The sequence below is a fragment of the Barbus barbus genome (assembly GCF_936440315.1).
Source record: "Barbus barbus genome assembly, chromosome: 14".
Taxonomy (NCBI): Eukaryota; Metazoa; Chordata; class Actinopteri; order Cypriniformes; family Cyprinidae; genus Barbus; species Barbus barbus.
Genome location: NC_136742.1, coordinates 21,168,937 through 21,195,950, shown reverse-complemented (window position 1 = coordinate 21,195,950; position 27,014 = coordinate 21,168,937). Strand labels below are relative to the sequence as shown.

General features: G+C 38.1%; 2 protein-coding genes across 3 annotated transcripts in view; both read left to right on the top strand.

Moving 5' to 3' along the window:
- The window catches only part of LOC306880092 (forkhead box protein O3-like), a 33,413-nt gene extending 18,387 nt beyond the window's left edge, over positions 1–15,026 (top strand). For both annotated transcript variants that reach the window (XM_079433388.1, XM_079433389.1), the window contains exons 3-4: positions 11,034–12,466; positions 12,891–15,026. In XM_079433388.1, the coding sequence (XP_079289514.1) occupies positions 11,034–12,452 (1,419 nt within the window). In that variant the 3' untranslated portion in view covers positions 12,453–12,466; positions 12,891–15,026. The remainder of the gene's footprint in view (positions 1–11,033; positions 12,467–12,890) is intronic.
- The window catches only part of LOC306879751 (enhancer of rudimentary homolog), a 1,222,178-nt gene that overhangs the window by 676,504 nt on the left and 518,660 nt on the right, over positions 1–27,014 (top strand). The gene's annotated exons all lie outside the window — the stretch shown is intronic.

The following is a 27,014-nucleotide window of genomic DNA, read 5'->3' as shown; positions in this document are numbered from 1 at the left end:
AACTTGTCAGCACTTTTTGCCCCTCCTCTCTATGTTTTTGGTGGGATTACTGCACAGACCTCTTTCAAAAATGTTTTCATGGTGAGATTGAGCCTCTGGATTGGCACCCTGCTCGTGTATCAGTGTTCTTTAGTGGATGGAAACCAGTGCTATGTGCTCACTCACTTGAGTCTTGATTGTATGGAGTTCCAAAGCTCTTTTTTAATTCCAGAGAGAGGCCCAGTTTGACTATGAGTGTGCGTGTGTAATGATTCTGGAAGGAGTCCAATTTGCCGGAGGGCGTGTGAATGCGTTGGAGCAGTGCCAGAGAGTTCAGGGCAGTAGATGAGTTGTTACTGGAAGGCTTTTTTGTTCTGGGTTCCACTAGAGAAAAACCCTTTACAAGAGTCAGCCAGTTAAAATGGCAGAAGGGAGAAAGGAGAGGAAAAGGAGAAGAGGAGGGAAAAAAACCCAAATGTCTTATTTGTGAGACTGATCTATTATTGAGGACTTCACTAACAGCCTTCAAGATTCTGCTGAGATATACCACTGCCATGGAGATATGCGTTCCAGTCCATAATAAGCTGAATTTACCTCAAGAGGTCTTCTAGGAACTATGGCTTGCCTTGGAATCTCACAGATAATTATGCCCCTCAAGATCATAATTCAGACACCTGTGTTTTAACGCAACACAGGCATATCGCAGTAAACAGATGAAATAATAGCCAATATATTGGTTTTAAAAAGTATTTGGATATGCAAGTGCACTTAAAGGAATAGTTCACCCCAAAATTAAAATTGTCATTATTTACTCACCCTCATGTCGTTCCAAACCTGTATAAGTTTCTTTCTTATGTTGAACACTTCACAATTTTAAAGACAGTTGTTGGTCCCCATTGAATTCCATAGTAGGGAAAGAAATACTATGGAAGTCAATGGGGACCATCAACTGTTTGATTACCAGCATTCTTCAAAATATCATCTTTTATGTTCAACATAACAAAGAAACTCATACAGGTTTGGAACGATATGAGGGTGAATAAATGATTACAACATTTTCATTTTTGGGTGAACTATTGACACTTAAATGACTGATTAAAAATAGTCTGACTAATAGTATGCACAATGATGATAATATTAATTGCCCCTGACTCATGTTTAATTCCTTTCAAAATTCCATTGGTTTTATCAATAAATATTGATATGTGATTAGTTTCTAATAATTTGATTAATTGCCATCTCTGCAAACATTTTTTCTCTGCAAAGCTTTTATTTTTCTTGTTGTTACTTTGACCAAACTGGTCTAAAGTTGCTTTTTAGTGTGACATAGGTGTTCAGATACTTTTGAAGGCCATTGCACATACTGTATATGAGGTCTGGAATATGAAATATTTGGAGAAAGTGCTGTTGATGGTAGTGGAAGTGAGGTCAAAGACCAGTCCTACGACACAGTAATGACGTTAAGGGCAAAGGTCTGTAGAATGTTCTCTTGATGTCACTCAACAGCTAAGTGGTTAGAATTAGAATATGAAATGTATGTATTCTATCAGAATACTTGACTACTTTTGCATGGCTGTCAGTGTAGAAATGCTTTTTTGCTGGCAGATTGTGTGGTTATGACATCTACAGAAAGGTTTAAGTGAACCACGCTAGCCAGGGAAACCTTGACCCCTTGAATAGAGTGCAAGGGATTGTCATATATCTCTGTGAAAGGAAAGTGTGAGAGCGAGAGCGAAAGTGTGGAGGGGGAGGGGGAGGGGGAAATCAATAGACAGACGCAGCTCAGAGGACATGTCCGTGCGGTGTGTTTCAGTGTGTTTCGTCATGATGGGGAGCTGCAGCATTAGCAAGCATGTGGTTAAGCCTTGTGTGCTTCAGAGAACCAGAACAAAGAGACGTAAAGAAAGAAGGGGAAATGAACGAATGACAAATGACAGATCGAAGCCTCCTAAGCCAGATGCACAGAGAAGAGACACGTCCCAGACACACAAACCCTGACACAGCACAAGAAAACACGCTCTTGTTTGTTTGTTTTTGTTTATGGAGTTGTTTTGTTGGGGGTTTTGTTCAACTCAACTAGTGTGTGATTGGCTTGGGACAAAACATGCTTTGCTTTTAGGCTTTTCAGGGCCTTTTTGGTTACAGTGTATAAATGAGAAGGCAAATGAGGAAAGGAAAAACACAGAGGCAGAGAGGTGGATGGTATGCGTATTCCTGCACGTCTCAATATTTCTATGTTTGGAACTGTAATCTCCTATTTATCCAAACACACGTACGCAGCCAAAGTGACCCCATCCTTAATCATCTAATCAGCCTGGTTTATTTTGAAGGAAGACATTAGCAGACACTGCTCTTGGCTCTTTTTAACACTATGGAGGTTAAAGATGTACTCAGGTGTACTCGCTATTTTTGGTTTATGTCAAGGTGATAATTTTAGATTCAGCATCATGCCAACATACACGTTTTTAGTTATTGATGCACTGTAAAAATACTTTATTCACAGTCAGCCATATTTCATTTAGCCTATCCTGCAAGCCTGTCCAATAAAACGGGGGTTACTGAGATAAAGTGATGATATCCAGATGGTCGTGTGATCATAACCTGGTGGCCCCCCTGTGGCGACCTATACAATGAAATTATTAATGTTATTTTATTTTTGTCCATGTCTAATGTTGTATGGACCCCAATAACTGCACTGTCACTTTATGAAAAAAAATAGCTTACTCTACCTTTCAAGATGAACTCTTCAGGCTACACAGTGTACTCGGAGAACATGAACTTGTCATCTTATCCGAAGCCACATTGCATCAACCAATGATATCGTCCTTCTCCTTTTCCATCTATCTCCCTCAAACACATGCATGCATAACCAGAACTGTGGTAACATGCTGTACAGAGGCTGTAAAAAAAGTGCAAGCAAAGCAAAATACCAAATTGGGATAAGAGCCAGTGGAGTAGATTTCTACATTATTTAGATATTTATTAAAAACTCCCATGAGATTATAACTTAGAAGTAGGTCACCTGGTCACTCAACAAGCGTTTTATTTAAAATCTGAGCATTACCATCCAGATTTGTGCATGATACAATGTGCATGCACGTGCAGCACAGCGAGTGTATTTTTGTTTGTGTGTGTCACATCGGCAGAAACAGGAAATCATGCGGCCCAAAAGTCAAGGCAGCAGGAACTAGGGGAGGTGGGTGAGAATTGCTGTTACAGCAGAAAACCTGTGACACACTCTTTGCTGTAATGCTATCTATTATCTTATATCTATTATCGTTATCTATTTTTTGCAGGAATGTGTGTGGGGTGCTGGCTCTCCATACTTTTCCGAGCTCAGCAAAATGTAATGCGACTTTCTACGCAAATATTTCCACACAGGCACACGTGCACACACAGTAGTTTAGCTACTGGTCAGGAGATAAAGGCTGGAGGTCAGTTTTAATAGTACCTCTGGTGATGTTTAGTGGGCTAAAAGTTGAGGTCAGGGCAGTCATGTTTGCTCAAAATCAGTCACCCAAACTGAGCCTGTAATCCCTCCCTGTTCCATCCACTTTGTAGTGAAATCTGAGTGAATAATTTCATTTTCTATATAGTTATATAGATATTTTACATAAATAATGCATTCTTATTTATCAGGCACAACCAATGTATATAAGTCTGTGCTATATTTCACATAATCCAAAGAAAGGGGACTACAATGCAAGCAGTCTTTATTTCTGCACAATTTCTTGAAAAATGTATTTCAATGTATTTTTATGTAGGAAAATAAAATAATAACATAAAATAACATACCATCTGTACCACGGCAATATGACAAAAAAAAAAATCTGTGTAATTATATTTTATTTAAAAAAATGAAAAGAGAGAGGAAAATAAATATTTCACCAATGAAAGGTGCTTTAAGGTGTTTCAAAAGGAGGGACACAAGCCAAAAGATAAACTGATTGGATGAATCAAATTAAAAGCTGTTGTAAAACAATAATCATATTTTGACTGCACAGAATTCTTTAATAATGTGCAGGTTGCAATGTTGCTTAACAACACCCCTTAATAAGGGCTTTGTCATCTTGACTTGTTTGGTACACATCCTGCTCTGTGTTTTTGTATTGCACCATGTTTCTTAGTCTCTCTCATATGTAAATAATGTAAAACAGGCCTGCCCAATGAATAGTGAATGAGAGAGCGATTTCGGACACGGTATTAGTGAGCTTTGATTGCTAATTACCTGGTCTTGAACAACAATCCACTTTAACACCAATTCATGTAGGCATACAATGAAATTGTAAAACCAAATGAAACACAGGCTTGTCCCTTGAGCAAGCTGCGTCTATGTGATCATGGCTAGAAAAGCCGCAGTGTATACACATTCTCAAACACACAAACACCCACAAAAATAAAACCGAACAGGCCCTTTTTTAAATCCAGCCCAGATGTGCTTAAGAGCGACAAACATTCACATAGACACGAAGCCAAACACTGATAAAGATGTTTTCAGTTACTCCCGAGAGCCACAGCAATGTGAATACAACAGCCACTATGAACACATTCATTCTGAGAATATTATTAGAGTCAAAAGAAAACCTGTTCTATTATCTTTGTCTCTTTTAAATTACTCTACATATCCCGTATTCATCAGTGAATCATCTCAACAGTGTCACGCAATACTGTGCATGTGACAACTTTTCAGAGGCAAACCTTTGAAACCGATTATTCACCGAAATGTCACAAGCTCTGTCTGCCATTATAATGAGCTAAATATCGCAGCTGTAGTCTTCCAAATACGTGTTGCTTGTTCAATGCATGCTGCTTGCATTTTGCTAGACAAACAGGTCCCTGGCACGATAAAGTGAGAGCCAAATACAACATTGATTGAGAACAGATTTGTTGGAGCCATGAGAGCTAGTTTTATTGTTTTACTGAGAAAAAAAACAACAAAAAACCTGTTATAACATTTGGAAAAAGAAATCGAGCTTATACTAGCAGACCTGTCTGTCAAAGACTTGTGAATAAATAGGTCCCTACACTATCAATTTGGCCAGGTTAACCTGGGACATCAAGGGACACGGTGTTCCAACTAGCAGACCTGTCTGTCAAAGACTTATGAATAAATAGGTCCCTACACTATCAATTTGGCCAGGTTAACCTGGGACATCAAGGGACACAGTGTTCCAATTTGGAGCTAAAAACATCACACGTGTGGCTGATGTCTGTTCAGTGTTGTTTATGTTGAGTCGGTCGTGGGTCTTCCATATTCCGAGAGAGATGCCAAAGAGGGTGTGGAGCAAGAGTTTAGACGTGTGGGAAGTGAGTTGAGCAGCCTACAGAGAAGTACACGATAGACACGGACTAAAAGGATTGTCACACATGCATGTGCGAGGAGTTTACTATGATGATGAACTTCAAATCCAAGGCCAGGTACACATTTCTCATGGATTTGATAGTCAAATTTCCCTTTTCCCTCTCCCTCTTTTACATTTCTAGACTTTGCGTAGCCTATCACCCTAAATAGTTGAGCTTTAGATGTGGTCCAGACAATTCTCTCAGTCATTCATCACCACCTGACAGGAAGGGCACATTTAGTACTTCCTGATTAGAGAGAGGACATAATCTTCTTCACTGGATTTGTTAAATGCGGTTTTAAAACACTGTACAGATGTATTTCAGAATACACTGTCAATGATCTGTGTTTTATTATTATTATTATTATTATTTATCAATTAATATTTATAAAAATATAAATACATATTTTTTTCTTTTCTTTTGGTTTATTTTTTATGTATTTATTAAATACATTCATGGTGATATTGATATTTCCCATATTGACATTTGACATTATTGTACACCAGTATTGTTTTAGTGTCATTGAGATACTATTATAGGTTTTATTATTATTTATTAGGTTTTTTTTTTGTTTTTTTGTTTTCCATTTTAATTTAATTTTAGTAATTTTGCTATTTTTGATTGTATATATTTTTATTTGTTTAAATGAGAAATGCTGAATGCAGCTAGCTGAAATAAAATACTTTTTATATTTGAATTCAAATAACTTTTTTCCACCCAGTAATTTAGTTCTAGGTTTTAGTTAACTATAATAACTCTGTATATACCATCAGTTTATGAACAAATCAAAGGAACCAAAGCATAATTATAATGGTGAAAGTTTTGAAAAATTATCAGTGGATTTAAAGTCCTTCTTATTTTTAACACCACCCCTTCCTTCCTTTTTCTTCTCGTTTCCATCTCCAGTGCATTTGTTTAGAGTTGAATGAATGGGATTTGCAGTTCTTTGGCACACGACCCATGCCTATTAATGGGACTATCTGTACCAGAGACGCACATAATGTTGTCCTAAGATACTCCCTGCCACCTAATACTATTACTACAGACATACTGCTGTGAAGTCTCAATGAGTCAGTGGCTAATGCTAATGAGAGTGGTTGCCAAGCTCTTGAATCAGAGTGATCATGTTTATATGAATACTTTTGTTTGCAAACTATAAATACTTTGTGGAAATGTGAGAAAATCGAAGTTAGGAGTGATTGTGTACATTTCCTGGACAGCACAGATGACAAATACAGTGCTACGGTGAGGTCAGCTTTACAACTGGTGTGTGTGTGTTTGTGCGTGCCTGTATATGAACAATATGATTGGCTAAACAGAGTGGGCTGGGAAGGCCACCACCCCTGGATCTGAAGTCCCAGGATAAACAAGGAGGTCTTTGAACATTCCACGTTATGCAATGTGAACATAACACACACATACTTGGGTAGTCTTACATGCTTAAGATGCTTTGTATTGGTCATGTTTTGGAAACATTCGCACCAATTATTAGTTCTGTGTAAAACTCTGGAGGGAAAGGAATAAACATTCCCATAGCTTTGCAGGCAGTTATGTAATTGTTTCTAGCTGGTTAGTCATGCATGACCTGCACAATTATTTTAATTTGCGTGTTTTGTACTTTTAGCTAGAGAAACTCTTATATTGTTGGCTGGGATGTACAGTATGAACCTCTGAACGAACAAAAGAATAACAGAAGGAGAACAGAAAACACAGAATGTACTGTCAGAAAGAACTGGAGCCCCACTCCACATGCAGTCCACTACAGTTTTCAGTCAATTCATATACAAACTCTTTCTTTCTCTCTCTCTCTCTCTCTCTCTCTCTCTCTCTCTCTCTCTCTCTCTCTCTCTCTCTCTCTCTCACACTCACACACACACACACACACACACACTTTTGAATATGATACACACACACAAAAGGAGAGATGTCCTGTGCTGGCCAGAAAATGCACATTTTGGTTGGATGGAATGGAATGTTCTCTCCTCCTCTCCAGCAGTCAAGGCAGCTGGGAATGGGATGAGGCGAGAGTGGGAGGGTGCGGGTCAGTGTGCTTGGACTGTGTGTGTTTGTGTGCTTGCATTTGTGCATAAACTGCCTTTCTCTTTACCTTTGCTGTGTCAGCGATGGTGTTCATCTAGTCAAAATGACTAAAGAAAATGTTTGTTGATCAGAGGCTTTTTGATATCAACATTTTTTTTGATATTGCTATATATTATGTATATTAACTAGCTATACAATGCATTAAATTGGTCAAAAGTGACAGTGAAGACCTTTATAATGTTACAAAAGATTATTCAAATGAATGCTGATTTCTATTCATCAAAGAATCAAGAATCTGGAAAAATTCACAGTTTCTACAAAAATATTGAGCAGCACAACATTGATGATAATAAGAAATGTTTCTTGAGCACAGTCAGCATGTTAAAATTATTTCTGAAGGACACCAAAGACTGAAGTAATGGCCTCTGAAAATTCAACTTCTCCATCACAGAATTAAGTAATTTTTAATATATATAAATAGAAAACTTATTTTAAATTGTATTCATATTTCACAATATTATTGTTCACACTACATTTTGATAAAATAATTGCTGCATTGGTGAGCATAAGGGACTTCTTTCAGAAACATAAAAAAAATCTCTCCAACTCCAAACTTTTGAATGGTGGTGTACATGTAAACCAACCAGTTATTGTAAATATATTGACTTACTGACAAGATAAACTATTGACTATTATAAATATTGGCAATTTTCTGAAAAGACAGAAATTATGACAAAAAATGGTGTAGAATTAACACTGGTCTCAGTTTATTTCTAAACTGCTCAAGTGCCCTGTTTTCTTCCCTCACAAACTCTCTCAAACTTGTTTTGTCTTTTTCTAACTGTCCTCTGCTCTGACCCTTCCTAAAAACACAAACACTAGACTCTGAATGTTTTCTTTTCCTTTTGGTCACAAATATAAAAGCACACATGGACCAAATACTAAGAAAGCCAGTACTTGGGTTTGCTAAGAAATAAGATCTATTCCTGCAGATTTCTGGAAATGTAACTTCTGTGTACACACACTCAATGACATGCAGAGTGTGGAGGGCAGTGTAAGGCAACCGCAGTGAAATGTTCAGCTGCCAAACCCCTATACAATGGCCCTGCCTTGAGTTACTGCAGTAAGTGTGTGCTCATGCTGCTGAAATAATGCTGGGTATGTATGCGTGTGTGTGTGTGTGTGTGTGTGTGTGTGTGTGTGTGTGATGAAGAGGGGTGGGGACTTTATGGGTCCTTATGAAGATGTGAATTGTGTTTTGTTATGGGGCATAGTGTGTGAACTCCAATGAGAGAAAGAGATTAGTTGCTCTTTGCTGGCTTTCACGCTTTCAAAGGAACTGCATTCACATGGAAAAATTTGACATGCCATTGGGTTGGTTGGTATATAGTATAGAATATTTAGAATATGTTCAGAACTAATTTTTCAATATATTATGTTGTGTACTACAATATTTATATTTTCTTTCTTTTTTGGCCATTAAATAGTGTGTCAGTTTCACCGTCCTTTCTCACATCTAGTAAAAATGAGACCATCAAGACCTTGATTTAAACTTCATCTGCAAAAATGTCATTTTGATTATTTGATCCAAAACAGATCCAAAACTCTGATTTAATAAATTAGTGAATTAAACACTTCACAGAAGTCTAATGTGATATTTTTATGTATTAAATTAAGTACATAATATTAAGATATTTGATGAATATTGTCAAAGGGTAAAAAAAAAATTTTTTTTTCTTCTTTTTTTTTATTAAACATTTACTGTATGCAATATTTATTTTAGCGATTGCTCAGCCATAGTCAAAATTGACAAACCAGTTAGTTTGTCTCAATATTTAAAATATTAATAATATTTAAAATGTCCTCTTAATCAATATAATTTTCTCCCATCTAACTTTTTCGTAAGGGTTGGCAGGTTTATATCCCTGTGGTTTTGGTTGATTTGTGGGAAAGCGCCTGCTGTTTACAGGTTTAGTCACTGGCTTCCTGACATCACAAAAATTACCAGTCAGAGCGCAATAACATTCACAGAGAGCACCAGATAACCAAAACACATCTCTCAGAAGAAGAATGTGAGCGAAGCCGTAGTTGCGTGTGTGTGCATTGCGTGTCTGCTGACATTGATGGATTGTTACCACATGTTGCTGACGGACAAAAAGGTCTCTGTGTTCCAGAGAGATTCTGTATGCAGCTGGGCGCTCAGTTAACAGCCTCCCCAACACACACACACACACGTGTGCAGAGAGATCATACACATCATACTGACTACTAGACATTTTTTACATAAAATGGCTTAAATTTAAACAATTGAAAACTGGTATTGTTTTGGATTGTCATTTTTTTAGCATTAAAAGACAGAAAAATTGTTAGTGTCCCATTAGTTTCAGGCTGAAAGGATGAGCTTTGCAGATTAAGGAAAGTGTGGGTATGTGTTTTCTGACTGAGAGGATAATTATAGGGTTTACTGGGTGTGTGCACTGCTCTTGTGCATCTCATATTTTGTAGGTAGCGCAAAGTAGGTGAGCAGTTTATTTTAAGTATACTGCGTATGGATAGATACGTTTGAGCCAGGGGCTTCCTATACAGATATCTCGTGGGGGGATATAAATCCAAACCCTTTTCTTTTTCTGAAAGCTATGTTATATTTTATGGCAATGCAAGGGCAGTAGAGTTGCTATGAGTCAGCTCTGAAAAGTGTTAACAACCACAAAGACACTGATACTCTTGACAATCAAAACACATGCACAAACACTCAATAAACACTTATTAAGGTCCTCTCCTGAGGGCCTTACCTAGAACAGGATTACGCAGTAAGGAAAAGTTAAAATAAGACAGGTAAATGCATGGAAAGAAAGGAGAAAATGTACTGTATTTGGTGTAATTGCCATACGTTTGTTTTTGGTGTCAGTGCCACAAGTTTGTTTAGAGCTGCCAAGCAAGCGGAGGAAGAAAATGAATGGGTTTTAATGACTTCATTCACAACATGCTGCTCCATTGAGGTTTTAGTCATACCCTTCCGCCTCTTTTCCCTCACACACACACAAACATTATGTCATTAATCTCTAGAGAGACTTGGCACTGTAAACACCGGTATCCTTGGTATCGCTCATCATACTGTAGCTCAACACACACATCTCGTGAGTCACGGATCAGGGTATTTTATTTGAGAAATGTGCTCATCAACATGTACTAAGCTTTTGTGTTTGAGACTTGTAAATAATAAGGCGCAGTATATATTAGAATGTATTTGATAACTGAAATATTTAGCATGTGTTAATGTCTGTATATCATGGTGCATCCTTGTGCATTAAAAAAGAAAAGAGAATGTTTTAGAAATGTAACCTCTCTGTTCTGCCAAGGTTACCAGCTGTAAAACGTTTCCTCTGCTAAGTTACTATAGTTACACGGCACATTGTGCTTTCTCAGCCTCTTGAGATCACATTGTACATGTAATACACAATGACATCTATTTTCCACTTTTTTCCTATTCATTAGTGCTGAAAAGTACCTGTTCTTCAGATATCATAAATTAGGTTGGAGCATTATGTTGGTGCATTATGAGATAGATAGATTGGAAAATGTACTTTTATCAAGTGATTATTTCCTGAATCATGGGATGGTATGATTAATAACCATCCGTTTTCTCTGCTTTTTGTCTGTTTACTTTCTAGAACTCCATCCGGCACAACCTGTCCTTGCATAGCCGTTTTATCCGTGTACAGAATGAGGGGACTGGAAAGAGCTCATGGTGGATGATCAATCCTGAAGGGGGGCGGGGAGGTAAAGCGCCAAGGCGACGTGCAGTCTCCATGGACAATGGTAACAAATACACCAAGACTGCACGTGGGCGTGCAGCCAAGAAAAAGGCAGCGCTGCAAGCAGCCCAGGAGGGTTCGCTGGAGAACTTATCTGCTGGTGGTCTGTCCAAGTGGCCAGGAAGTCCCACTTCCCGGAGCAGCGATGAACTGGAATCCTGTTGGACTGACTTCCGCTCACGAACTAACTCCAACGCTAGCACACTGAGTCTGAGCCTGTCACCTATCCTGGCCAATCCAGAGCTTGATGATGTTCCAGATGGGCCACCCCTGTCTCCAATGCTCTACTCCAGCCCCAGCAGTCTTTCTCCTCCCTCGTCGTCCTTCTCAAACTCCAAAACGTGCCCTGCTGAACTTCCAGGGCTAGCTGACTTGACTGGCACAATGAATCTCAATGAGGCTGACAACCTAATGGTCGATCTATTGGACAACATCACCACACAAGTGCAGGTAGTTCAAGGGTCTTCTGCGTTCAGTTTTGGCTCCAAGAGCACCACATCACCCACAAGCTCCTCTTCATCCCAAACTGTGAGCAACAATACCGGAGGATTCAGTAACACCATTTTTGGGTCTTCAGCAGGAGGCCTACGTCAAACGCCCATGCAGACCATCCAGGAAAACAAGCAAACGTCATTCTCTAGTGTTTCTTGTTTGGGGAACTCCCTTCAGGAGCTGCTGAATTCTGATTCTCTGGTCACGCACAGTCATAGTGACGTCATGATGACGCAGTCGGATCCACTCATATCACAGGCCAGCGCTGCTGTCACCTCTCAAAACTCCCGTCTTCGCAATGGCCTCATGCTGCGTAATGATCCCATGATGTCATCCTTCAGTTCTGTGCTCAATGGGCGAAGCAGCCACCTCCAGAACAAGCAACAGGGGCCCAATGTCCAGGGTTCTTTGCGTTCCCTCTCCAACAACAGGGTGCAAAGTCTAGCTAACGATGCTAATAATTTAGTCTCTGCAAAACAGCACCTCCAGCCACAGCCTTCCATATTGATGACTGAGACTTCACTTTACTCTGGCCTGAACGGAAGTAACGGGGTGGGCATCTGCCACCCCTCAGGAACTGATCGTTTTCCATCAGACTTGGACCTGGACATGTTTAACGGCAGTCTGGATTGCGATGTGGATTCCATAATTCGCTCAGAACTAATGGACTCTGATGGACTGGATTTTAACTTTGATGCGTTGGTGCAAAACGCCGTTAGTCTAAATCCTGTGGGAAACTTCACCGGGACGAAGCAATCCACTCAAAGTTGGGTGCCTGGCTGACGGCAGTCATTTAGGTAAGTCAAAATATGCACTCATACAGTAACTGTCCATGTCATGGAGAAACAAAAAGGCAATTTGATTAAATACAAACAAATTTCAGTTTGATTAGGAAAGAGATATTTTAATAGGGGCCATTCAAACAGGACAAAGGCAAGATGCAGCACAGTGGAATGGAAACAAGGTCTAGAGACACTGTTTTTAAGCTTAAGTTTTTTGGACCGCCGTGTCATGTGTGAGATGCTGCAAAGACCTGAGACACAAACACACTGGTCAAACCTGTCTGTGTACCACGTTTACATAGAAAACCCAATGGAAAAGCACTGCAGTGGAAAGCAAAACCACTTTCTGTTTGTATGGCCCCTTATACTGTACAGGATGTGTTTTGTTTTCCTTATTACATTTCTTATTACAGAGTATTATTTCTTTCTCTCTATCTAGGCTCAGAAATGCAGAGAAAACAACAAACAATAGAATAACAACTAGAAAGAAATATCCTGCACAAAAAAAAAAAACATCCAACAAACTTGAAGTATCCTTTGCCAAGTTTGCTGTCTGCGGCAAGCACTGGATGATATGCCTGTTTACAGGTCCATCTGACAACAACATCCTGATGATGTTTACCTTCAGCTCAGCAGACCGAGACCATAACAAAAGACTGCCCATTGGAGAAACAAACAAACAGCGAACTCGCAGATCATTATACAACATTATGCAATGTTTGAAATTATCTCTTTGTTAGAGGTGATGTAATCTAAAAAGAAATTTAAAGAGGCCTGTTGTATATTTTCTGTCATAAACATAGTTTCCTTGGCTGGGGTCTCTCTCTGATTTCCCTAACATTTTTGTTAAATGATTGGTTACTTCTGTCATCCTCTAAGCACTAACTGTGTGGTCACTGATCGATATAGAGGTGCAGACTTAACCTGAAAAATTACAGAGCTCAAGTGGAGTAATGTAGCTCGACACGGTGCACTTCAACCATTGCTTTCATTTTTAATTCACTGTTATCATACAGTAGTTAGCCTAGTTCCCAATCTAAAATATAGTTGCCTCATAATAATACTTAAGTAATAAATTTTTGTGATTGAGTGTAACCATAAGGACTAATTCATTTGTGTGTACTGTCTGTAACTACAAAAAAGTGGTAAAATTGAAAGCTTAGCAGGTGGAGGCATCTTATTTAGCCAGCAAAGTTATGTTTGGATTTCTTGCATATACATGTAGCCAAATGTAATGAATAAGTAAATATTAACTTGCATCATGGACATTTCCATGCCATACCAGGTGCTAAATAATCAGTGTTGAGCCCTGTCCTATTATTAAGGCCATCTGTGTTTCCCTGGCCATGAGGACATAGAATAAATGATTAGCATTATGGCAGCATTCAATGATGGATGGGGCTTTCCTCTGGAAGCCATCTTTACTGAGCAAAAACAATAAGCTATCTTTTATATACTTGCCAAATTACTTGAAAATGTAGGAGATGCTGGCAGCCAAAATCACAAAACACACAGTGAAATTTGGGGACTTTTCTGTCCCTGTATGCAAAATGCATCACTATTGCTCAGGGGAGAGTGGGGTCTCCATTACAACATCAGGGTCTCATCTTGAATTAACTGCAACCTGGCTGTACACAATTTCAGAAATGTTTTATGGACATTTGTACATGAACAACAGTATTCTGAAATAAGGAGATGAAGCAACAGGATTCCATCCTGTGTTATTGTAAGTTTCTTGATGTCTTTATGGGGGGTTTGTCACTTTATTAAACTTTTTGTTTGTTTGTTTGTTTAGTTGTGCTATTATAACAAGTCATATACAAATCCTAATGTTCTGTGTTTCTGTCCCTCAGAGAGGGTTACCCTTCACTGCATACGTCCTTGTATGCATGCATGTAAATGTACATATGCATCGTGTGCAATGCATATATATGTATACATTCTGCTATACTTATGAAATTTAGTGTTAATACAGATAAACCTTTCAAAGTCCATGTGTTGAACAAAATAATATAATTGCTAATAATTGGGGAGTTGGACAGACTTGGCTTACAGCAGGTGTGTCGAAGGAAACGTTACTGTATAATAAAGGAATAAACGATAAACGAATAAAGCTGCTCTAAAAACCAATAATGTGTTAAAACAAAAACAGAGCAAATTAAATTTACTATTTCACATATATTCTTGCAAATTTGGTAATTAGGGACTATTAATCAAACATCATTGACAAGACAAGAGAAGTTTTCATGCAACAACGTAAATTAAAGTGTTTATCTGTCCTACTGCAAGTAAAAAAGTAAAATCTACAAAATACTGATATAATAAATGATTGCATAATTTTAGACATATGTTTGACACACCTGCTTTACTCCAAGATTCCACACCCTAAAGCTTTGCCTTCATCATATTCATTTGTCAAACTCAAATTTGTAACTAATGATATCCAGTGCGCAATGAATTGGTAAATTGCCCCTACAAGACATCTGAACCTTGTAAAATTTTTTCATAGACAATATTTTTGCTGTCTCAAAAACTGCCTTCTGCCTTGCATGCATTCTTAAACCTCCTTCACTAGAAAAAGAAAAAAAAACAGATAAAATTCTTCTTTTTCCAGATGACTGACACAGGTACCTGTCTTCCCATTTACAACCAGTTCAGCATCCTCAAACAATACAGGTTCCCTCTCGAGAGCGGTCTCTGGACATGGTGTAAACGCCTTGGGGACTCCCTTCCTTTCTAACCTACCTGAAATCTAATTGGACAACGCCAGTGAAGTTGCAACTCTCACTGGCCAATACCAGCCAAGACGGCTAATAGGGGCAGGGCCCCGCCGCTATATAATGTGCTGTTTTGGCGGCATTAACTCAGAATCTTCCTCTTTCACACATCCTACTGAAGACCGTGTCGTTTACGCCATGTCAAGAGACCGCTCTCGAGAGGGAATGTCTCCGGTTACTATCGTAACATCGGTTCCCTGAGAGATGGGAACAAGACATGGCGTAGGCCGCCGTGTTCCCTGCTCAGGTCTGCTGTGCTGTTAGTTCAGTCGAAAGATTCTGAGTTTATGCCACCAAAACAGTGCATTATTATACCGCCCCTATTAGCCATCTTGGCTGGCACTGGCCAGTGTGAGTTGCAACTTCACTGGCGATGTGCAATAAGATTTCAGGTAGGTTAGGAAGGAAGGGAGTCCCCAAGACGTTTACGCCATGTCTCGTTTCTGTCTCTCAGGGAACCAAGGTTACAATAGTAACCGGAAACGTTTTATTTACTACACCCATCATGATAATCAGCAAATACCACTATTTCCACATTTTCCCACCTTGATCGTAGCCTTCCTCCCTCACCTCCTTCTGCTATTACCTTTGTCTTTTACTTCTTATCTTATAGTCATCTAGCTTCTCTACTAGATGTTTGTGAGTATTTTTCCTGTGTACTCCATTTTGAATTGTAATCTAGTTTGTATAAGAAATGTTGCGCATGTAAATAAAGCTTGGTTGAGCTATACAGTATGTCTCTGCGGTTGTTTTGTTAATTTAAAATTCAATCCATTTAAACTTTGAACAAGTCCCAACAAGATGGCTTTCCATCAACAATTTTGTGGCTTTCATTCAAAATTTACTTCCCTTTTGCTTTTGGCTTATTTTCAGTGACCTCTTAAAACAGCAGTCACTTTGGCAAAAGACTATAATCTTTGAAAATGGATACATTTGACAAGTGTTACATTGAACCTTGGGACATTCCCTTGTGAAGTTTTGGTGCACTGATAATATATATATATATATATATATATATAGCCACTTTATTAGTTACACCTTGCTAGTAGGCTACCGGATTGGACCCCCTTTTGCCTTCAGAACTGCCTTAATTCTTCGTGGCATAGATTCAACAAGGTGTTACAAACATTCCTCAGCGATTTTGGTCCATATTGACACGATAGCATCACGCAGTTGTTGCAGATTTGTCGGCTGCACATCCATGATGCGAAACTTCCGTTCCACCACATCCCAAAGGTTCGCTATTGGATTGAGATCTGGTGACTGTGGAGGCCATTTGAGTAAAGTGAACTCATTGTCATGTTCAAGAAACCAGTCTGAAATGTTTTGAGCTTTGTGACATGGTGCATTATCCTGCTGGAAGTCGCTATCAGAAGATGGGTACACTAGTCAGAGGCGTCATGCCCATTCAAGCACGTGCCCCCTCAGATTTTTGAGCCAAGTGGATTTTGAATCCAGCTTCCAAAAGAGAAAAAATAGCAGATTAATATTTTCTATATCTGATACAATCACACCAGCGTGATTAGAACTTTCAGCGCGTCAAATCACCAGCTGCTAAATTGACATCTGCGTTCGCTGGCTGGCGCTGAGCAGATACAGATGCGTTTTTAAAGCACTGCGCATTATAACCAATCACACGCGATTCTGTTGAGTTTATGAATGCAATGACCAATCAGAGGCGTTCAGATTAGTCATCGCTAAAATGCCAATGTTTTCTTCACTCGCTCGCTGACTGAAGACCTCTTTCTGGCGATCTCTCGTAAGAAACAACAAAGTGCAAATGTGTGTACGAATCTGTAAGATATTCATTTCATAGTGTAAACAGCTTCAGTGATTTTAATGGGAGTTTTAGAGAGTGCTTGAACTAGACTCAGTGAAAATGTTCTTTGTACACAAAGAGAGCAAAGAACATTTTCATTATCAATGAAAGTGTTATATTAGTAGCCTAACTTGCAATGTGTTTATCCACATTAACTTTCAATGTTAAATTCACATTAAATATAAAGTCAATTGTATTAAAAATATTTTATGGCATGACACCCATAAACAGACAGGTTTTTATGCATAATTAATAGATACGTTATTACTTTGGCCATCGCCCACTATAGATCAACATAATCTATAAAGGTGAGAATCAAGATATTTCATGATATAGTTAATGCGTTTGGGGGCGTTTCGAATAAAAAGGAATAAATAAATAAAACATAAGTGCTGTTGGCTGCTGTGTGTCACATGACGAATACCCCCCCCCCCCCCCCCCCCAACTCGTGCCCCCTCAAAAATAATGAGTGCATGATGCCCCTGACTGTAGTCATAAAGGGATGGACATGGTCAAATTCTGACCCTACCATCTGAATATCGCAGCAGAAATCGAGAATCGAGGCAACGTTTTTCCAATCTTCTATTGTCCAATTTTGGTGAGCCTGTGCGAATTGTAGCCTCCGTTTCCTGTTCTTAGCTGACAGGGGTGGCACCTGGTGTGGTCTTCTGCTGCTGTAGCCCATCTGCTTCAGGGTTCAAAGTGTTGTGCGTTCAGAGATGGTATTCTGCATACCTTGGTTGTAACGAGTGGTTATTTGAGTTACTGTTGCCTTTCTATCATCTCTAACCAGTCTGCCCATTCTCCTCTGACCTCTGACATCAACAAGTCATTTTCGTCCACACAACTGCCGCTCACTGGATATTTTCTCTTTTTCGGACTGTTGTCTGTAAACCCTAGAGATGTTTGTGCGTGAAAATCCCAGTAGATCAGCAGTTTTTGAAATACTCAGACCAGCCCGTCTGGCACCAACAACCATTCCACGTTCAAAGTCACTTAAATCCCCTTTCTTCCCCATTCTGATGCTCGGTTTGAACTTCAGCAAGTCGTCTTCACCACATCTAGATGCCTAAATGCATTGAGTTGCTGCCATGTGATTGGCTGATTAGCAATTTGTGTTACCAAGTAATTGAACAGTTGTACCTAATAAAGTGGCTGGTTTAAACCTGATTAATTGGACTTTGGTACACCTTAATGTACTCTCAAAATGTCAGGTACAAGGTTTAATGTCAATAAATTTGTCAGCATCTCTTCTCTACATACTAATATAAGAGTTCACAAACAGCTTATATGTACAAGTGACATAAAATGCTCAACAGCCAATAGACAGTGTTGACTGTCCCTCCCTAACAGGGCCATAAGAAATGTCTGGTATTCCCCACCTGTCCTATTGAAACACAGATGCACTCACACCCAAAGTTCAAGGATTGTTATATAACTAAGGGCAATTCTGTTTTTCCAATACTATGGATCAGAGGTCTGTGTATGTATGTGTGTATTCAAGGTGTGATGTTTGCTGTGGGAACAATGTGCGGAGTAAGAAAAGAAATCTGACTTCAAAGTTAAAAGTCTCTATCAAAATTTATAAATTTTATATAAATCTTGCTTTAAGACCAGTGTTCTTATTGTTAACTAAAGATAAAAATGAAAACTAAAAACTTTGAGAACTAAAATAAAACTGAAATAAAATAAAAAATTAGGAAATGCTGCCTTGGCAAATAAGTAAAATAAATAATTTTAAGTACTAAAGCTGCAGAAGTACTAAAATTAAAAAAGTAAAAAAAAAAAAAATTAAGCTAAATAGAAATCTATATTATATATATATATATATATATATATAATATATAAATAAATAAAATGTAAATATATAAATACTATAATAATATAAATAGTACTAAAATAACACCAGTAAGACCAAATAACAATGCATGCCACGGTGTTAGTGTGCTGTGAAGAATCAAATTAGTCCACATCATTCAATAAAGTCAAAATGTGCCTTAATGGCACAGCATCATGCTTTATGATATTTCTGTCTCATTCACGTGTGAGCACATCAATATATCTATGATGACAGATAAGTAACAGTGTGAACAATTAGGTGTGTACAGCATGAGGTATTTTATAATAGTACATTTGTGTGCAGCAAATAAAGTGCTATAAATAGGCTAATGGACGACCATATGGATAATAATAGGTATCATGGGCGTGCCATGAATGCCTTCACCTCTGACTCCTCAGGTGAGGCCAGACCTGCCAGTGCTGCGGTCTGACCGGTCAAAAGCTGTGTGAGGAGAGATCGATGACATGGGGATTGGAGAACTGGGCTGTGGTGTGTTGATGTCATTGCTGAAGGGTATAGTGTGACATAGTAAATGAGCGACAGAGAAACAAAGAGAGAGAGAGAGAGCCTGTGTGAGGGATCTCAGGTTCACTATCCATTAGGCAGCAGAATGCAATCTGCCTCAAAGCAGTGTTACGTACAGCATTCTGGGATCTGTAACTGAAAACACCATTAGGTCTTGTCACACACTTACAGTACACCAGCAGGACATAGGCATGTATACACTCAGCATTTAGAGCAGGGATGGGACAGGATAGTCAACTAGTCATCTAACAACTGAGTCAATTAGTGATTAGTAAAGATGACTAAAGATTTTTCTTCTTTAGTGCTTATTTAGCACGTCATGTGATTCAGAGCATTAAACACAGGTCTATGCTGACCAGCAGTTTCTTCCATTTGGAAGAAAAGTGCTGAGCAAGTGGAAAGGGGTTTTTACAATGCAGTATTGCAGAAAGATAAAGATTTCATCTCTGCATTAAGCCAATTTAAAGCAATGCAGCTGATTACTGTCAGGCTTCAAATGAATGCTGTACAGTTTTATTATGCATAATTTGTCTTGTGAGAACTAGTGTTGTGAAATTATTTAGGTTTTATTCATCGAATATCACTTACCCTATTAAAAGGGATGCACTCCATATCCATTTAATATATATGGAACACTTGTAATTGGTGATCAGACTAATTATAAAGGCCTTCATTGAGACCACTTGTTCAAAAAGCTGACTAGTTCATTTTTTTTTTATCTGTCCTTCATATCTCTAACTTAATTTCTTTAAAAATATATATATATTTAAAATAGTTTATAAAATATATTTTCCTATACTTTTTAGGACCTCTGATCCCCTTTTTCTTTACATAGTAAATTATTAAGAATGTAGAATCTTATTTTAAAGCTTTGGAAAATATGTAATTAAATAATGTAGAGAAATAAGTTGAATAATTGAATGAATAAAATTAATATTTTTTCCCTAGTTTCCTTAAAATTAAAATTCTCAATTTAAAGGCATCAACAGTGTTCACTTTCATAGTGTGCACTCCAGATAAAGATACAAGAAAATCTGTACGAGATGCTGTGCACGCATGTATAGATTCCTCCAACATTTGCTGGAAATGTAGAACACCAGAAAGATAACAGTGTTCCCAGAATAAAACATTCAGAGTTTAAATACCTGTTTGTGTAGATTAAATGAAAAAGAAAATAGGCGACTCTTTACGGGTCTGTACAAGAGAGATAAAGCGTGAGGAGAAGAAGGTGGAGGAGATGGAGAGACAGTCATTAGGCAGCAGATGAATGGACAGTGAAATGTGCAGTGTTGTGATCAGTGAGAACCTGAAATCAATGAAGACAGAGAAATCCTTAAGTGAAGGACACATCAATCTACTCAATCAGCTGCGCATTACCTCGCTCTTTTCAACCAACAGAGGCCTGATCTAACTGTACAACACAAGATCCTGCAAATCTGTGGTAATTCTTTCTTCAGTCACTGGTAGCCTCATTTAGCAACTGTATCTAGTACACTTGAACCAATCACAGGGACTTCATCCCTGTTTAGTATGTCTCCACTTTTAGTGCTGCATCTCACACAGAAGTAAAGAATGTTTATTGTGGTCTACACTGTAAAAAGTGATAAGTTGACTTAACTTAAAAAAAATTGAGGAAACCCCTTGCCTTAAAATGATCAAGTAAATAATAATGAAAAAAATTAGGTTATGTGAATTGTCAGGTTCACTTAACTTATTTTTTATTATTAATATTTACTTGATAATTTTAAGGCAACAGGTTTCCTCAATTTTTTAAAGTTAAGTCAACATATCACTTTCTGCAGTGTAGTAACAATTTATAGCCTACATCATATTCATAATATCATAGTGACATTTGTGTTTACTTTTCTGATGTTGCAAAGATGAAAAAAAAAGATGTTGCAAAGATGAAAAGGTCAAAGCTGTATTATGCCATGTAAAGCCATAAAGAGTTTTGTGTCCAAAAAGCCAGGGTTGTGTCCAAAACTGAGCCACCATGGAAATATTTTGGTGTTTTTTTCTTTGCACTTATATAAATAGTGATCTACACTGTAAAAAGTGATACATTGACTTAACTTAAAAAAAATTTGAGGAAACCTGTTGCCTTAAAATTAAGTAAATAATAATTAAAAAAAAAGTTAAGTGAACTTGACAGTTCACAACTTATTTTTTTTAATTATCATTTACTTAAAAATTTTAAGGCAACAGGTTTCCTCAATTTTTTTTTAAGTTAAGTCAACTTATCACTTTTTACAGTGTAAGAAACTGCAACTGTCATGTGATTATTGTTTTGGTGGCTTAAAGGGTTTAACATTTTTTGGCTTAAAAGTTTTTAAGTCTTTGTTAAATAGGACAGGATTGAATAGGAGAGCAGGAAACAAGTCTGTGAAAGGACTCAGGTCATCTGAGGAACAAATTCACAATAGGTCACACGACTCAGACGAGAACACTGAATACTATAAAATAAAATCTGAAACAACTTAGATAAACGTCTGACTGTAATGTGTCTTTGATTTTGATTTGAATCATGCAAGTCACTTGCATCAGCAAGAGTCAGACTGTCATTCTTACAATATGTCTTGCTATTCCTAATTATTTACCATCCACGTTGCAAGCATTTAATTCTAGATCATCCATGTATATATAAAACCTCTCTCTCTCTAACACACAGATGCACACCTGTGTATGCATGTCATGGACAGAAAGGAAAACATCTAGCACTTGATACTGTTCTAATGTCCAACAAGATTCTCTACCATCTGACCCGTGATCCTTTTCTCCTATTCCTTTCATTTGTCAGTGACCATTCTCTTTCTTATGAACCATCCCTTTCTTTTATTACAATCTCTCTATGTCACCGAGACAGAATAAATGAGTCCCTATGCTTGGTGAGACAATAGAGTGATAATCTACTGTACACAATCTGTGCCCTTAGTGAATTCTGACATGATTACAAAAGGAAAATGGACCAAAGTCATGATTTATTAGCACCATTATGCGCATCTCTCACATAACATAGACATATTCACCCTGACCCTTTCCACACAGAAACAAACACCCATCCAAATGCACACTCATCTCTTTGTTTCCCAGGCCAGATGAGAGCTGTAGATTCTATTCATTATAGGGCATACAGACCCACGAACATAAGCATGGGAATAAAATCACAGATTAATGTACTGTAGATGGTTGGGGGGGATATAGATAGAGCACATTTATGACAGTCCTTAGGGAACCTTCTAATCAGCAGTGAAGGGAGAAATAGGGCTGTAGCTACATAAATCTTGGGACATGGGAGAGGGGGAAGGCAAACAGTAGTGTAACACCCCACAAACACAAGAGACAAAGACAAAGAGTCCCATTGTGTTCACATCCAAGGAAATCCTCAAATAAACCTCATAGAATCATATCTAAAGAAAAATAAGAATTAAAGAAAAGGCCTTTACTGTAAGTGTATCTGTTGGCTGACACGAACAGTGTTTCATTGTACTGTATATGCATGTTAGGTGACATCTCTGCACCATATCACCTGCCATTATGACTGCAATCGTTAAGTTATAATGAATGTTAGCTGAGCCAACATTCCATTATCTAACGACATTGTTAGTGTGCATTAGTCTGATTATTGCTTTACATTATGTGCAAGTAGGTGTAGAGGGGTGGATAAAATGGGCCTTTTTAGCTCAGGGTGTGTGACAATATTGTCTTGCACATCCGCAGAAGGGTTTGTCGAGAGGTGTGTCGCAGTGACAAAAGACACAATGTGGCTACTATCACCCAGGGTTGGAAATTAATGGGGGTTTGGGGTAAAAATGACACCAAAATTCAAGATATTGGTGCAAAAATCCCCCTGTATTTATTATTTTTATTTATATTATATGATGTCGTTCAGTAGTATACCATAAGCAAGAGTGCTCTTTTCCCTGAATATCAGCTTGCCTACAAATGCGATACTGATTTTATACAAATGTTCAATAGACAAGACAAACAAGAACTTAATATGAAGTGAATTACTTTTTAGGCACAGTATTATCAATATTGCCTGTCCAAAAAAAGATACAACAGAACCACTGTATGACTCGAGTGACAAACGCTGGTGTTTTGTTAGTGAATAAATCAGCATTTTTGAATTGGCTGAGTAAATGATTCAATGACCCATTCACTTGCTTCGTTCCTGAACGAATCGGGTTTTAGTTTCCTTATCAAATGTAAAATTTACTTATTTACATACTTTTTCATTTTATATTTAAACAGATTACATTGTATTATTTATGCAAATGCAATCACAGTGTAAATGCATAATCCTCACGTTTCTTTGCTCAAGCCATAGGACATCTGGGATTGCGCTGTGATGTTGATGATGCAATGTTTTGCAATGTCATTTAAAAATGTCAGTATGTTCAACCAATAAAAATTGGATTTCAGGTATGTTGGGTGGGTATAGTGGGTATAGTGGGTAGGGACTCGTCCACCAGCACTCATCCACCAGAATCTTACTACTTATTTTTTACATAAATGCATTGGGTGGACCAGCCAACAAGTTGGCCAGTGTCACCCTGGCCCTTATGTAGCCTCACCACTTCTTTTCATTGTATCTTGTGCAACAGCTGCTGAATTCATTACTATATTTGTCTAAAATATATAGCACCCCACTCAGAGCTCACAGAACAAAGTGAGAGAGTGTGCCGGCTTTTCTGGACAGCACTGTGAGCAGATGAGTCAATCAGCAGTCTGTCGTCACTGTGTCATAATCAAAGCCACTGTGTTAGAGAAGAAAATGGCAGTGTCCAAAGCAGTCAGCTGCTTGTTCTCACTATTTTTCTTTCAGCAAATTAATGTTAGATGTAAAGGTCAACAAATGTGTTTCAAGCAACACAAAACCCTCCTATATGTTCATGTTCATTCCAAAACAAACCATTTTTTGTCTCTCGCCACCATACTATTAATGTTATATTCGAACAACAATGCCATATACATATATACATATATATATACACACACACACACATATATACACAGGTGCAGCTCAAAACATTAGAATATCGTTGGAAGTGGTTTTGGCACTGTGGGCAGGTGCTAAATTCCTGCTGGAAAAGGAAATCAGCATCACCTTGTCAGCAGATGTAAGCATAAAGTGCTCTAAAATCTCCTGGTAGACGGCTACATTGACTTTGGACTTGATAAATCACAATGGACCAACACCAGCAGACGTCACGGCACCCCAAATATTCACAGACTTCGGAAGCTTCACACTGGACTTCAAGCAGCTTGGATTCTGTGCCTCTCTAGTATTCCTCCAGACCTTGATTTCCAAATGAAATGCAAAATTGACTTTTATCTGAAAAGAGGACTTTGGACTACTGAGCAGCAGTCCAGTTCTTTTTCTCCTTAGCCCAGGTAAGATGCTTATGACGTTGTTTCCGTTTCAGAAGACGTCTGAGCGTGGTGACTCTTGATGCACTGACTCCAGTGAAGCTCTCCCAAGTGTTTGAATCGGCTTTGCTTGATAGTATTCTCAAGCTTGCAATCATCCCTGTTGCTTGTGCACCTTTTCCTACCCAATTTCTTCCTTCCAGTCAACTTTGCATTTAATATGCTTTGATACAGCACTCTGTGAACAGCCACCCCTTTCAGTAATGACCTTCTTTCACTTACCCTCTTTGTGGAGGGCATCAATGTTCGTCTTTTGGATCATTGCCAAGTCAGCAGTCTTCCCCATTATTGTGGTTTCAAAGAACAAGAGATACCCAGAATTTATACTGTATGGATGGTCATTTAATGAAACTCAAATGCAAATATTCTAATATTTTGAGATACTGGATTTTTGACTTTCATGAGCTGTAAGCTCTAGTCATCAAAATTAAAACAAAAAACTTGAAATGTTTGAAATGAAATGTTTTACTTTACATGTAATGAATCTAGAATATATGAAAGTTCCCCTTTTTTAAATAAATTACAAAAAATAATGAACTTTTTCACGATATTCTAATTTTTTGAGATGCACCTGTATATATACATGCTTGTGTGTATATGTGGGTGTAATATATAATAAGGCTTATAAAGCAAGCTCTGTCGCACCATATGTCAAAGCACTGGCCACAAGGTTATGGCTCCAACAACAATTCCATTTTTAGCCTTACAATCCATCCTGGCTTAGTATACATGCTTGACCGCGTCTTTTTATTTATGCCGTGCAGGTTAAAGCAAGTCTGGTACACCACAAGTTTTTTTATTTATGTCAAACAAGGTAGAACAAGTGACTGAGTAAGTGCTGGGATGAGACAATGACAGCAATGTACTTTGGGATTTGGTTACTTGCACCACTGAGGCTTGACAATCTGAACAGTCCCCAGTTCGGTCAGAGACATTTACAGCAGCGTTTGTTCCTCTATCCTGCTTTCACGAATTAAACACAGATAAATATGCAAAGCAACATGTGAACTACGACAGCCAGACAGGCCTAAAAGTGAAGGACTTCAATTATCTCATTAAAGTAAGTCGGCATTTAGCTGGTCATCTTTTCTTGCCCATTGTTTCTTGTGAGGGGGTGTGGACATGTTTTTGATGAAAGATTACGAGAATTTTAAAAACATAATGAAATTACATGAAATTTTACGAAATTAATAATGTGCACGGATAAAAAAAATTCAAAACAAATATATTTTTTTTTAAATATTAAAATATGACAAGATAAAAAAAAGGATGGTCAATTTTGATTTCATGGTCACTTTAAACTCAGTTAAATATAGCAGAGTTTCATAGTTTCTCTGAACAAACTCATTACTTAACCTGTGTCCAAAGACTGCCCATAAGGAAGTGGTTGCCAAGGAGACAGCAGCAAGAAATGATGGTCCTTCCTTGCAAAGCAAACCAATTTACCTCAGTGACGTAGAAGCAGCGCAACCACCGTCAGTGGTGCATGTGCGTATGTGTCAAGGTTCACAAGATTTAATTTACACATTCAAGCAGCCCTCTAAATACAGATGTGTGCACCTCGTGCAAGTGTTATCTAAAATCTGACAAGCAGAGAAATGCAGTATGCATGACATACTGTTATCAAGATTGCCATCCTCAGCACCACACTCCCCTAGTGACAATGAAAGAGGGCAAACATATCCATGCAGCTATTGGCCAATGAGCACTCTCGTACTAACTCCTTATTGGCTAGCTCCTTCAATCCCATTACACCAATGAGACTTCTTGTATCCATGAGAATGAAGCTTGTAGAGCTATTTAAATCTAACCACTGAGCCAAAAGATGGCTCATATGTACATTTTACTTTATGAGGAACAGAAACAGTAGGTTTTTTTACATATAGTATTGGTCATCTCCTGTCTGTCTTATTTGCGAAGTAGTTTTGACTGCTATAAGAGTAAAAAACAAAAAAAAACGAGTTGTGTTGTGAACAATGCTTCATGTATTGGATTTGCATTATGAATATTATTATTGACAGTCTACATCAGCATCTCAATTAAAATCTTTGACGTCTCTTGTAAATATTTTAGTCAAAGAGTGGACAGTAAAACACTGAGGACAGTTTCTCAAAAGGAAGTTAGGCTATCAGCTTACCTGTCATCTCCAGTGCGTGATTACGTCTCGCCTCA